Source organism: Medicago sativa, chromosome 7 (assembly GCF_051527215.1).
Source record: "Medicago sativa cultivar Bolivia chromosome 7, Bolivia_mono, whole genome shotgun sequence".
Classification (NCBI taxonomy): Eukaryota; Viridiplantae; Streptophyta; class Magnoliopsida; order Fabales; family Fabaceae; genus Medicago; species Medicago sativa.
In genome coordinates this window covers 29942411-29958086 of record NC_140755.1, presented here as the reverse complement: position 1 = coordinate 29958086, position 15676 = coordinate 29942411, and the positions used below count along the sequence as shown (strand labels likewise).

The 15676-nt window shown below is 37.2% G+C and overlaps 1 protein-coding gene across 1 annotated transcript; it reads right to left on the bottom strand.

The window, feature by feature from the left end:
• Positions 1-7384: 7384 nt before the first annotated feature.
• LOC146905494 (uncharacterized) lies at positions 7385-12034 on the bottom strand. Its single transcript, XM_085728553.1, has 2 exons — positions 11921-12034; positions 7385-8080 (listed from the first exon to the last, which is right to left on the bottom strand). Exons 1-2 carry the CDS (start codon positions 12032-12034, stop codon positions 7385-7387), a joined length of 810 nt encoding a protein of 269 aa, XP_085584679.1.
• Between the last annotated feature and the right edge of the window lie 3642 nt (positions 12035-15676).

Here is a 15676-nt window from a genome sequence, read left to right as displayed (position 1 = left end):
GGCCTCTATACTGTCCAGCCTCAATATAGCCTCTAGGGGGTTTCCATCTAGCCGCCAGCGGGTCAGCACACTCGTAGCCCTTCACAAGCTTCAATAAAATGAGCTTTTTGAAGTGCTCAATAACCCATCCCTACAAACACAAAGAGACACAATAATATCACCACAAGTTTCATACAAACAAATATACATTTATGATCCGCTAAAAAGAAGAAAAAAATGTTACCTCAAGTAAAGTCATGTAATCAACAACGGCTCTAATCTTTGCGTCCGAGGTAAGAGAAATCTAAGAGTACAAAAAAGCAAGTGTCATCCTGTCCCATGACCACTCACCCAACGCGTTTAAGTCCTGAAACCGCGTCAGCCATATCAGATGAACGCTTTTGTTGTTCTTGTTCGCGAAAATGGTGTAGCCAACCAAGAGCAACTAAAACGCCTTAATGCAAGAATTCCTAACAAGGCCCTGCTCCTTCTTCTCCTCGTCTGATGTCGGCTCCTCCAACTGATTACGCAAGAGTTTTTCATATGAACGTTATTTTTGCTTGAATTTGCGACTGTTCTTTACGGACGATCGGTCATTTATCTTACGCACGAGGCAATTTTTCTTTGGAACCTTGAGCCTTTCAAGCCACCCTTTTTATATTCCTATTATCCTTTGTGAAACCACTTTGAGCCACCAAATGCAAAATTCTTTTGTAGTTACTAAGTGACGAATCATGTCACAGTCCTGTACCTTATTTCCTACCCATTTTGATTTCTCTTGGAGTTAGAATAGGTAATTATTATTGACTGAGTATGGTTTGAAGCTAATTTTGGGGTAGTTCTTTGGAATTAGCAACATTTTAAGTTTGTGGTCGGGTACTATTAGAACTTATTTATAAAAAAAAAATGTAGATGACCATGGATCTACACAAAAAAAAATAGAAAAAAGAAAAAAATCAAGAGCCAAAAATTTTGGTATCTTAAAAGAAATGTTTTTTTTCTGTCAAAAATAAAAAGAAAAATAGTGCTATTGTTTTACCCATCTTGCCTGAATTAAGGAAGGAAAAAATTGGCAGCACATCAATGTTTAGTAGGAATCCTTAGGTTAATGAACTAACTCCAAGTTCTTTTGTAAGCCTACTTTCCCAAAATATATATGTAACACCCCGATATTTTATATACATTATTTATGTCATTTTAATAATTTTCTAAATTTATTATTTATTAACAATTTTTTTACGCGTAAAGAATTTAAGAAAATTGTAGCACTCTCTATTTAATTTTATTATTATTATTATTATTATTATTAAAGTTTCGTTACAAATGGTTTACTATATTTATGGACAATCAATTTCTTTTATATATATATATATATATATATATATATATATATATATATATATATATATTTTTATGTCTTTCAACGGTTCTAACATTTAGTGTGACATCAGTGGGGGTTTACTACACATCAACGTGTAACAAAATTATATAAGGGAAACTAGTGAAAAATCTTCATTACTCTATTTCCTTCAATTACATTTACAAGCCATTGACTTCTTGCCATGCGTTATTTTCGGCCTGTAAATTAAATTGATATATCAACCATTGACACCATAAGCCAATCAATCCATCCATATATATTTTGTAACCTAACCTTTCCAACAGAATGTAGTCACATGCGTGTATTCTTCTATCATTATTATATTCTAAATCCCCTCAAGAAAATCATCTAACAAGAAATCATCTAGCAATTCCCTCTACTCGAATTTTAGGAAGTTTAATGATTGTGCTTGTGCCTCCGTTCAATGCTTGAATCTTCTAAAAGGTGTCTCGAGGGAGAGAAATTTGTGTACGCGCCGTAGCTGCGAGTTTGCGGCTTAGAATTTTGCATTAGTAAGAAAAACATACAGGTAAGGGCTTTTTCCCCACACCATCATTCTAGGCCGGATAAGTGTTGTGAAATAGTAGTAGAATTCTTGTCCATTAAAAAGAGTTAGTTTTTCTGTTTTATTATATGACTTCTTGTTTTGATTGAATATTGTGGTGATTGTCATGAGAATTTGTTTATTAGATTTGGCATGTTGATAACTATATATGCTTCTAAATATGATATGTGGATCATAAAATATTAGAGGTTGGTCGGTTGCATTTCATGGTCTTTTTGGATATTTTGTTGATGACATTGAGTCGCATAGCATATCATGGAGTCTTTGGGCAACGGCCTTGCAGAGACCATTTAGTGGTCTAGTTTCTTTGGGCTACGGCCTTGCAGAGACCATGTAGTGGTCTAGTGTCTTTTGGGCTACGGCCTTGCAGAGACCATTTAGTGGTCTAGTTTCTTTGGGCTACGGGCTTGCAGAGACCATGTAGTGGTCTAGTGTCTTTTGGGCTACGGCCTTGCAGAGACCATTTAGTGGTCTAGTTTATTTGGGCTACGGCCTTGCAGAGACCATTTAGTGGTCTAGTGTCTTTTTGGGCTACGGCCTTGTAGAGATCATTTAGTGGTCTAGTTTTTATTGGGCTAATGTCACTGGGTGGCGGGCCTTGCAGGGACCATTGAGTGGTTCATTCTTCCAATAGTCGCGGTCTAGTAGTTCATTTGAGTCTTGCATATCATCACATCATGCATAAAGTTTTACAAAATAGTTTTTGTATAATTTATTCTTTTTGCCAATTTTTAATTCTTTTTAGTTGATGAGTGTTTTTATTATTATTTTATGGCATTTTTCTGAGTTTAGGTGATCCCATGTGGAACCGGAAATTGACCCTTACATTAAAATAATGTTGTAGGTACCAAAGAATGAAATATGAAGTTTATGTGTGATGAAAGCGTGCGCGGGGTCAAATTGGGTTTTCAATGAAAAAGAAGAGTAGTTTTTATTTAATTTGTAATTGTAACTTTTAAAATCTTTTTGGACTCTATTATTAAGGAGTAACTTTCTAAATTTATTTAAATAGCAAAGAATAAATTTTAATTATGTAATGTCTTGGATCAAAAATCCGAGGCGTTACAATATCCACCCTTAACCTAAGCCATATTATAACCCTCAAAGTCCTCTAAGTGTGTAAATAATTTTATAGCAAGATACATTCATATGACGACTGGAGTGGGAAAATGTCGTGACCAACCCTATTGGCTTTAGGAGATACATACGTGCATCATGGAAAGAGTATGGCTGAGAATATATGTTACTTTCGTCTAGCCGGACCCGCTTGAATGTAACGTAGTCAGTTAGTTGCTGCTCTGCTATAAATGTAATGAATGATGTCCTAAGCACAACTACTGAAAATGTATGTTTTTCCTAAAAGATGCAAAGAAGAAAATATATTTTTCTTTTGTTACTTGAGGACAAGCAACAGTTTAAGTTTGGGGTTGTGATGACAGGTCATCTTACGTTATTTTTAGCATGTTTTTCAGTCATTTTCAATAGGTTTTAGCAGCAAAATGGAGGAGTATTGGAACGATTGCCTATGATTTCTGGAATTTCGTAATGTTTTCTATATTTGAGTATGCAATTCTAGTCTTCCCAAAACATAGCAATTTTAGGGGGGTTTTGAAGTAATTCACGAAAAAATCATGCAAATCGGCAAGTCAAGAACATCTAAAGATTTGTGAAAACTTTGGGGAAGACCAAGAATGAAGATTCAAGAGGCCTCTTGAGACTTTAAAGAGGGAGGAATTCTGTTCCCAGGTCCCGAGAAAAGTTATTTGAAGACAAACACGTAAAACGAAGGAATATCGGAGAAACTGGGCCGAGACAGCATCACCATGCGCCTATAGTGTAACACCCTAATTCCCGACGATAATTATAAAATAATAAGAATAAATTTAATAATTAGGATGTTAAAAAATTTCACGTGATATCACATAACAACATAAATTTTCTTTTTAAAATAATAAATTTAAACAATCCTCTGATCTCATTATCAAAATTTTCTTTTGTCATTCAACATCGAGATAGAAATAACAATAGTTCTCAAGATTTAAACTTAAAGATGAAAAAATCCAACATCGACCCCAACCCTGGTGTTACATATCAGATCTCATATCCGACTACATGTCTAATCGTCATTAAAATAAATTTGACAGAAGCTAATTTGACGGGCTAATCGTGCCACGATCATCGTTCCGGGTTTAAATGCGCCACGATGTAAAACAAGCATGCCAAGATCATACTGATTCTCTCAGTAAACGTGCCACGATTGGAAGTATGTCGTGCCACCAAAAATCAGTGACAATCAGTCTGTTTTCAACTTCAAATTGTACCATGATGGAGAATGATCGCGCCACGTTGCGGTGGACTTGGAAAAAATTTCTTTTTGTTTTCAGCTTTCAAAAAAATCTTCTTTTTTTTTTATATGTAAAAATGCATAAAATAAATATAAACACTACCTGAGTGGATCAAAAATCTAATGGGTTGCCTCCCACCAAGCGCTTCTTTACCGTCACTAGCTTGACTTCAGATGACTCCTAAGGATCATTTAACACCACACCTTCTATTTCTTTTGGGAGTTCACCTTCAAAGTAAGGTTTTAACCTTTGAGCATTTTCCTTGAAAGTAACTTGTTCTCCAGGCTTAACCAATTCTACAGCTCCATGGAAAGAGATGCTTTCAACCATAAAAGGACCATACCACTTGGATTTTAACTTCCCAGGAAACAACTTCAACCTGGAATTAAACAGCAAAACAAGTTGTCCAACATAAAACTCTCTCCTCACCAAACCCTTGTCATGATACCTCTTGGTTCTCTCTTTGTAGATTACGGTGTTCTCATATGCACACAATCTCATCTTTTCGAGCTCATTAAGCTTTAAAAGCCTTTTCTTACTAGCTAAAGTTTGATCAAAATTCAGTGCTTTGATAGCCCAATAAGTTTTATGTTCTAACTCCACTGGGAGATGACAAGCCTTCCCATAAACCAAATGATAGGACGACAAACCAAGGTGCATCTTAAACGCAATCCTATATGCCCACAGAGTGTCATCTAACTTTCTAGACCAGTCTTTCCTAGAAGACGCTACAGTTTTCTCAAGAATTTGTTTCAACTGACAGTTTGAAACCTCTACTTGACCAGTAGTTTTCTCAAGTATTTGTTTCAACTGACGGTTTGAGGGTGATCGGGAGTTGCAACTCTGTGCTTGATGTTATACTTTTTAAGCACAATTTCAAGAAAATTGTTGCAGAAGTGCTTCACTCTATCACTGATCAAGACTCTAGGGGTTCCAAACCTAGTGAAAATATTCTTTTTTAAGAAGTTGACAACAGTTTTGGCATCATTAGCAACACAAGGTATCTCTTCAACCCATTTGGTGACATAGTCAACACACACTAGTATATGGAGATAAGAGTAAGAGGAAGGGAATGGTCCCATAAAATCAATGGCCCAACAATCAGAAGGTTCAACTTCAATGGTTCCTATTAGGGGCATATCATTCCTCTTAGAAATGATACCTGTTCTTTGGCATTTATCACACCGCTTTACAAAATCTTGGCAATCTTTGAAAAGGGTGGGCCACCATTAGCCACTTTGCAAGATTTTTGCAGAGGTTCTTTCACCACTATGGTGACCCCCATAAGCTGAGCTATGGCAGTTCCACATGATGCTAGTAGCCTCCTCAACTGCAACACAACGTCTAATCAAACCTCCAGTGCTTACCTTAAACAAATAAGGATCATCCCACAGATAGTGGTTTGCATCCTTGAATAACTTCTTCCTTTGTTGCCAATGCAAGTTATCCGGAACAAGATTACTAGCCTTAAAGTTCGCCATGTCGGCAAACCACGACCTTTCTCCAAACATAAACAACATCTCATCAGGAAACTCGGTCATGATGGCCTTTTCCTTGTTCGTCACCTCATTGTTCTCCAGCCTTGAGAGATGGTTAGCCACCACGTTCTCCACTCCCTCAATGTTCTTCTCTATCATGTCAGAGAAGATGGAGAGCATCCACCTTTGAAAGGTTGCCGACGCATTACACCGCCTAAAGGAAATTCTCATATAAGCAAAAACCTCAAATGGACAAGTGAAGGCAGTTTTCTCTTGATCCTCTGAAGATATGAAGCCCGGATACTCCAAATTGGTGTCGTACCCGTGTCGGATACGTATCGGATACCGATACTCCGCGGATACTCTGGATACCGTATCCCAGAAGTATCGAAATTAATTATTTTAATTTAAAATATATATTTTATCGGATACTTAAAAGATACTCGATGGATACACACAGATACTTATAAGATACTTCACACAGACGTATCCAAAAAAAATGAAGTGTATAAAAATGAGATTGTGTTGTGAAAATTTAAGATACGAATCACTATAATTACTTTTCAATTAACAAATTAAATATTACTTTGAGGGGAGATTTAATCAATCAACATTAAACAAACTTTGTTTTGAGTTCTTTTATTGATACATTTGTTGATATCCTAACATATGAATGAAAATAGAATATGATTTATACAAAAACTTTACATTTTTTATTTTGATCATATGTATTTTTTTTTTTTTTTTGTAAATTGTAACTTTTATGATTATATAGTATGAGTAATCAATGTTTTTTTTAAGTATTTTACACGCATATAAATTTTAATATAAATATTTTGTTAACGTATCTTAGCCGTATCGTATCCTAAATTTTAAAAATTTCGCGTATTCACGTACCCGTATCGTATCGTACCCGTATCGCACTATGTATCCGGGCTTCATAGCTCCGAAGACACCACAATCTGATTATACCCCGAATACCCATAGAGAAAGAAATAAAAGGCTTGGCCAGCCAACCTCTCTATCATTTGATCCATGAAGGGTAGGGGAAAATGATCCTTCCTTGTTGCTTGATTCAGTCTCCGGTAAACTATAAACATTCTCCAACTAGTGACAGTACGGATGGGTATCAATTCATTTTTTTCATTAGCCACCACCGTCATTCCACCTTTCTTTGGTACCACATGTATAGGACTTACCCAAGTGCTATCAGAGATAAGGTAAATCATCCAAACATCCAGAAGTTTCAGTACCTCCTTCTTTACAACCTCCTTCATTGTTGGGTTAAGCCTTCGTTGGGGTTGCACTACCGGTTTAAATTCAGCTTCTAAATGGATTTTATGCATGCAATAGGCTGGACTTATACCCTTCAAATCAGAAATCTGCCACCCCAATGCTTCTTGATTCTCCCGTAAAACCCTCATTAATTTTTCGTCTTCAAGGGGTAATAAGGAGCTGCTGATGATGGCTGGCTTTGAAGCATCTTTACTTAAGAAAACATATTTCAGATGGGGAGGAAGTTCTTTCAATTCAGGGATTTTTGCTGTTTGCTCTTCATCTTTGACTTGATTTAGAGTCTCTTTTGGCACACCATCCCTTTGTGGTTCACTAGCTGCAAGTTACCTCACACATTCCTCTACTTCAACTTCACCATATTTCTCATAATTAAATTAATCAACACTCTTTCCATTGGTGGAATGGGATTTTCTTCTTTTTTAACATCTTCAACAATTTCATCTACCACATCTACTCGGTAACATTGCGGGTTTTCATTTCTATGCTTCATAGCTTCGAAAATGTTAAAGAACACTTGCTCATTTTGAAACCTCAACATCAATTCTTCCTTTTCCACATCAATAAGTGCTCTCCCACTTGCTAGTCTCCCTAACAACACAGGCATCTCATCATCCTCAGCCGTATCTAATATCACAAAATCAGATGGAAACACAAAGTCATTCACTTTTACTATAACATCTTCCAGCACTCCATAAGGATATGAGATTGACTGATCAGCTAGAGTGAGGGTCATTCTTGTAGGTTTTGGTTCTCCACATTTTAGTTTTTTCATCATGGAAAGAGGCATCAGATTTATACTCACTCCCAAATCACAAAGAGCTCTTCCCATACTCACCTTCCCAATGGTACAAGGAATAGTAAATGCCCTAGGGTCTTTCATCTTAGGAGGGAGCTTTCGTTGGAGGATGATATTACAATTTTCAGATAAAGCTATATTTTCATCTTCTTTAGGTCTCCTTCTTCCGGTCAATAAATCTTTCATGAATTTAGCATACACCGGCATTTGATCAATAGCCTCACTGAAAGGAATGTTCACCTGTAGTTGCGAGAATAGCTCCAAGAACTTCTTGAATTGCCCTTCCTCCTTCTTCTTTTTAGACAATTGAGGATAAGGGATGTAACACCCATACTAGACGTATCTAGACAGTCTATTATGTAATATTTACTCAACCATTTGCATTCGTACAATGAAAATACAAAACATCTCGTCCAAACATAGAAAATGCAACCCTGATATCCATAACATCATGCGGAGGTACGAACATAAACTTGCTGAATCATCCATCCGACTCCAAGCTTGCATAACATCCTGTTTATCTAAAACAAATAAGGATTGGGATGAGACATAATGTCTCAGTGAGTTCCCCTAAATCCTAGGCTATAGGTAACCTCAGGGAAAACCTACGGTCACCACGTGTCTACTTTACAACCTGACGGTTGATTATACGTGTGTAGGGACTTGCTTTCTTAGACGGTTATGCTTGCTAGGGCCGTCATAATATTCTTAACTTGTTATAAGCTTCACTTCTAATACGTGCCATGGCGGTCAAGGGGAATCTAAAACTGCAATGCCAAGATACGCTCTATGCATCAAGGCTCTCATATACTTCTATCATGACACGATTCTAAACCAGACGATTAGGGAAAACCTAAGATCGTCACCGACATATCTTTCTTTACTTTCTTCTACGTGCTTAATATGTTGTATCTACAACATATCATCTCTTATCACAAAAGTGATTCTTGCTATCTTACTACTTCTTGACGATCTACGCCAAGTCTCTACTTGTTCTTGACGATCTATGTCAAGGCTCTATAAAATACATATACATGTATAATAAATATGCATAGTCAGCTTCATTGATTATGTTAGCGTGTAACAAACAACATTATCTGAGTTCATTTTACGGATTAGTCCCGGGTGCAGTAACCCCGGAAGATAATACCTTACTACTGGCGAAATGCTTAACAAGAGCGCACCGGACTCCCTTAGTGACGTGCGGGTCCCTTACGGCTTACCCCGTTCCCCTTGGAGAACCTTTTATATCCAACCTTGGAAGGAATACAAAAGACACGGCACCTTAACTTAGTGACATGCGGTTCCCTTTCAGCTTAACCATTCCCCTTGGGGAACCCCTTGAATCCAACCTTTTAAGGATTACAAGAGACATGACACTCTTATTAAAATATTAGTCTTATGCATGTATGAAGGTTAAACCTATTCATACTATCTCTTTTACCTCGAATCCTTAAACGATCCCACTAGAGGTAAACTTATATACTTGCTTAACTTACTTTGTGAATAGATATCAATCAATTCACATCTCGCCATACTCGTATGGTACTATGCTTCTATGCGAAGATAATCACTTTGCATCTTATCAAGCATATCACTAATGCATATCATTCTATTTCTTGACAAACTATGTCAAGGCTCTACTTTCATTCCCTTGCTTAATGATTATCTTGCTACCCGATTCTTGTCGTACTATTCTCTCATTTGCCATGCTATATTAACTTGTCAAATACTTGCTTCTTTCTCAAGAAAACTTTGCTAAATATTATCAAATAGGACCTTGGTTTGAGGGGTTTACTTCTATAAGCTCAAGCATGGCAAAACCCTAGTTCTTGATCAACTTGTCTTTCTAAGTTCATACCATTCAAACTTGTTATTCATCTTGCAATATAGGGAATCTTGATCCCTTGTTGATCACCAATCTTTGAGTTTATACTCTAACCCAAAGCTTTCACCAAAACCTTAATTCTTCATGAACTTCTCTTGTGGTGATGGAGTTGGAAATCAAGCTCATGTGAAGCTTCTACTTGTTTCTAAACCTTGGAGGTACCATAATATAAGCTTGATCTTTGAGAGGAAGAAGTTTTGGAAGATTGATGAAGTAGAAGGAAGGAGAATGGGTTGAGAGAAACAAGAAGGAAGAAAGAGTTACTTTCCCAAAACTAGAGAAAGAAAAGGATAAGAATAATGAAAATATCCTGACCAAAAACACTTAAATATCCTTTCTCGAGAAATTACCACTATGCCCTTGCCTCAGGCGTGTTTAATACGACTCTGATATTTAACTCGTATTAAGCTGACATTCCATAAAAATATTTTCCATTACACTTACTTTCCATGTACTTTAATCCTCTGGCACAATCGACTGGTAATATTCCGATACTGACAGGCGGGATATTACATTCTACCCCCTTAAAGAAATTTCGTCCTCGAAATTTAGAGATCAACTACCAATCACTGCGACTAAAACCTGCCTTCTTTAGCTTCAGTTACACAAAGTCTGATTAAAACCACTCCAAAGAGTTCGAAGTATATTTTCCTTATCAAAACGCGTAACTCATCCTCTTTCTTAATCCGCATAAACCGAATCTAGCCTCTCCAATCTTAATGCTCACTCAAAATCACAGACTATCTTGGAACATTGTGATCAAAACTTACCTTGCTACACGGGAATTGCTTGTCTTGGATCTATAACTTATCCACTTAGTATTAACCATTCATATACGTAACCTTGCATTAACTATAACACTCAGGATTTACCTTTAAACTGGGGTCCTACCGGAATCCAGGTTTACCCTGCAGTTCTTTCTTGCATCTAAAATATCTTATCATGCATACATAATCTTTCTATCGCACCTTGCGATTTATGCCTCTTACCTTGTTACTCATCTAGATGATTCTGAAAATCCCTTATCTCTTTTCAGAGTCTTAAGAAACTTTTCTACCTCCTCACAATCTCCTTGCACCCAGATTCTTGAGGTAACTCACATAACTTGACTTGGAGAGACGAAATCAATACACCAATTTATCTGACAATCTATTAACCAGTCTTGCGGTTCACATACTCTTAAAACTTTCTACTAAGTTCATTTGCATACTTCCTAGCACCTCTATTTGTTAGTTAATAACGATACTCATACTAGCATTTTGCTTCAAGAAATTTCTAAACTTTGGTACATAGTTTCTTGGAATGTATAGATACATGGCTAAACAAAAATCATTTTAAAACCGAGTTTGTAATGATACTACAGAACCACATGACGAGTCTTTATATTTGAAAAAGGTTTTACAACTCGCCCCAAGCTTGCTTATAACAAGTTGGTCCTGAAGTCTATACATCTTAAGTGAGCTTGCTCACTTACAACGCACCTTATTAGTTTCAACAATGTAAAATTTCATGTTTTTAAAACAACATTGTTCCCAAGTTACTTAATACCACTCTTAACTTTAAAAAAAATTATAAATTCATAGCTTAACATTATTCTCGCAAGTATCGTTATCACTTAGCAAGTTTGGTGTAAGAGGGTATGTACTTCTTCGTGCATATCTCATGAACAGTATTCCCTTATCACTGCACATACTCTTCCTGACTATCCAACAGCTCTTCTACGCATTTGACATCACCAAATAGACAACCTGATTACTTCACTTGTGGTAACTCTAGTCTTTCTCGTCTTACTTAAATAAAGACACATCCTTTGTACTTTCACCTTACACATCACTGACTGTAAATGCATCTATACTTACTTAACATATCGAGAACTCCTCGCTCGTCTCGTAATACTTTTCACTAAACTGTATTACTATCTCGACATTCTTCTCGAAGATCCTTACTACTGAATTCCATGTTCCACGGTTACCGTCAATAACTTTATTGATTAACTTCTGTTACGCTACTCTGATTCCCACCGGTTGACTTAACGCAATACTCTAATCCGTTGAGACGTGTGAACTTCGCTCTTCTTCTATCATTACCTTACTATCTTCCTGAACTCTTCTCAATGTTTTCTTATGTTGCAAACAACTCTATAACTCTGTGCTACCCTTTGCTTGTAAGGTTAAATCTTAAGGTAAACTTACCTCTTGACATATCATTGCCATAACTACACTTGTTCTCGAGCAATCTTGACTCATAGCGCACATCCTTGCTACTACATACCTATTATTCCATGAATCGTTCTTACAACTTCCCATGGTATCTCATCTTGTTCTCGGGCATACCTTCCTTGAACATCTGACATTGCATCTTAGCATTCTCGCATACTAGGTTTTGCTTAATAACTTCTATGCTTGCTCGTTAGTTTTTCTTTTAAAAGGAACTCCATGAATTAGCACACGGGTCATTGCCGTTGATGATTTTTCCCAATTTCGATATTTATAAATACCGGAACCTCTAAACTCTTAGTATAAGCTCCTTCTCGACTCTTGACACATTAACTTCCAAAATTACCTTAAACCGAATCGATTTCGTTGATAGTTGCTCATGCTTTTTCCCTTGGAAACCTTAGGATGTGATATGCATTCGTCACTTGATGTCATAAAAAGTTTTCATTGTATAAAAGATTGTGAAGACATCCCCCCAATAGTCAATGCAAACCTTATAGACGAACTGACAGTTTTCGGAAAAACAGAAAAATTTCACCCTAGGTTCGCTATTGGCGAGTTTCTTTAGCTCAATTTTCCTAAAAACATTCTTTACATAAAAATTCTTATTTCTCTAGTAATCCAATGCATATCATTCATTCCCATCATCGTAAAATATTTTATAATATATGTATGGCAACCATCATCCTATTTCGATACAATTCTCGGCACGTCAGAAAGTAATGCCTTAGTCCCGATAACATAAAGTTTTCACTTTAATCCTTAACTTCTTCCACTACGAGTGGCTTACCTCATACGTTGCCGCTTAATACAACCTCCCGAACACTAGAACCTTGCCCACTCTGAACATACAAGTCTTTAGCTTCAATCACATAACACTATTCCTTTCTATACATTAAACCCGTTCTAACTACGACTCTTACCGAAGCTTTAATTCATACATAGATATTTCCAAATTCTTTACTTACGGGTATTCAAAGTATTACTAACATCTTACCCAACGCTGACGGAACGTCCCTTCTTAACATTACCTTACATTCCCGGAGGATTCATACTTCTACTTGCTTAGTTTACCGTCCACCTACTGGCACAATCATCTTCTTACTATTACTCATTCAGGGTTCTTACTTCTGATTTCACACTTTCCAGTGCATCTTCATCACATACTTCGTTCCTCCAGGGTCCTATTCAGCTCTCAGGCATCCGTTCTAATCGTTGAATGTTAAATTGAGTCGATCAGGCTCAACTAAAAACAACAACTAGAACATTTACCCGGAACCCAACGGTCCCTTAACCTTTGTTGTAACTTAATGACCCAAGGCACGATCTGAATCGACCTGCTCTGATACCAAATGTAACACCTATACTAGACGTATCTAGAAAGTCTAGCATGTGCGTTAGTTTAGTACTGGATACATTAAAAATTTACAACATAAAATACATACGAATGAATATTTACTCAACCATTTGCGTTCGTACAATGAAAATACAAAACATCTCGTCCAAACATAGAAAATGCAACCTTGATACCCATAACATCATGCGGAGGTACGAACATAAACTTGCTGAATCATCCATCCGGCTCCAAGCTTGCATAACATCTTGTTTATCTGAAACAAATAAGGATTGGGATGAGACATAATGTCTCAGTGAGTTCCCCTAAATCCTAGGCTATAGGTAACCTCAGGGGAAACATACGGTCAACACGTGTCTACTTTACAACCTGACGGTTGATTATACGTGTGTGGGGAGTTGCTTTCTTAGACGGCTGTGCTTGCTAGGGCCGTCATAATATTCTAAACTTGTTATAGGCTTCACTTCATATACGTGCCATGGCGGTCAAGGGGAATCTAAAACCGCAATGCCAAGATACGCTCTATGCATCAAGGCTCTCATATACTTCTATCATGACACGATTCTAAACCGGACGATTAGGGGAAACCTAAGATCGTCACCGGCATATGTTTCTTTACTTGCTTCTACTTGCTTAATATGTTGTATCTACAACATATCATCTCTTATCACAAAAGTGATTCTTGCTATCTTACTACTTCTTGACGATCTACGCCAAGTCTCTACTTGTTCTTGAGGATCTACGTCAAGGCTCTATAAAATACATATACATGTATAATAAATATGCATAGTCAGCTTCATTGATTATGTTAGCGTGTAACAAACAACATTATCTGAGTTCATTTTACGGATTAGTCCCAGGTGGAGTAACCCCGGAAGATAATCCCTTACTACCGATGAAATGCTTAGCAAGAGCGCACCGGACTCCCTTACTAACGTGCGGGTCCCTTACGTCTTACCCCGTTCCCCTTGGAGAACCTTTTATATCCAACCTTGGAAGGAATACAAAAGACACATCACATTAACTTAGTGACATGCAGCTCCCTTTCGGCTGAACCATTCCCCTTGGGGAACCCCTTGAATCCAACCTTGGAAGGATTACAAGAGACATGACACTCTTATTAAAATCTTAGTCTTATGCATGTATGAAGGTTAAACCTATTCATACTATCTCTTTTACCTCGGATCCTTAAACGATCCCACTAGAGGTAAACTTATATGCTTGCTTAACATACTTTGTGAATAGTTATCAATCGATTCACGTCTCGCCATACTCGTATGGTACTATGCTTCTATGCAAAGATAATACTCTAATCACTTCGCATCTTATCAAGCATATCACTAATGCATAGCATTCTATTTCTTGACAAACTATGTCAAGGCTCTACTTTCATTCCCTTGCTTAATGATTATCTTGCTACCCGATTCTTGTCGTACTATTCTCTCATTTGCCATGCTATATTAACTTGTCAAATACTTGCTTCTTTCTCAAGAAAACTTTGCTAAATATTATCAAATAGGACCTTGGTTTGAGGGGTTTACTTCTATAAAAAGATTGCTCAAAGAAAACCGCTCAGAAAGACGACAAAGCTGCCGGAAGCGAGCGAACCGTGTGTGACCACACAGTCTGCTCGCCATGGCGAGAAACTTTACTGGGGAGGCGAGTACCTACTCGCCATGGCGAGTAGGAGGCGAGCAGATCATGTGTTTTGTTGCTTCTGCTCGCTGTGGCGAGAAATAGCTCGCCGTGGCGAGTTGTGACAGTCCAGAACCCTCAAAAATGGTATTTTTGACCCAAAAACCTCAAACCAAGTGTCTCTAAGTATATTGGAACATATTTGAACATAAAATACTTGCAAAACATTCATATGGCAAGTATTGACAAGTTTGGTAAGCAAGGCTAGAAAAGGGCAACTAACTTACTTATAAAAACCCTAAGTTTTCAAATTATTCTTACAAAGATAACCACATAAGCCCAAAGTGTAAGAGAACTAACTAAGGAACTCACCTAAACAAGTTTCTCATAGCAGCTCCAAGTCCTAAGCTCAAGCATGGTAAAACCCTAGTTCTTGATCAACTTGTCTTTCTAAGTTCATACCATTCAAACTTGTTATTCATCTTACAATCTAGGGCATCTTGATCCCTTGTTGAACACCAATCTTTGAGTTTATACTCTAACCCAAAGCTTTCACCAAAACCTTAATTCTTCATGAACTTCTCTTGTGGTGATGGAGTTGGAAATCAAGCTCATGTGAACCTTCTACTTGTTTCTAAACCTTGGAGGTACCATAATATAAGCTTGATCTTTGTGAGGAAGAAGTTTTGGAAGATTGATGAAGTAGAAGGAAGGAGAATGGCGTGAGAGAAACAAGAAGGAAG

What these genes read in the sequence shown, in the direction of transcription:
- LOC146905494 (XM_085728553.1), bottom strand. Translation starts at nt 12,034, where the DNA reads ATGGGAAGTTGTAAGAACGATTCATGGAATAATAGGTATGTAGTAGCA. An exon ending in TGGCAATGATATGTCAAGAG is followed by an intron (nt 8,081 to 11,920) that starts GTAAGTTTACCT and finishes TCGCAACTACAG; the next exon opens with GTGAACATTCCTTTCAGTGA.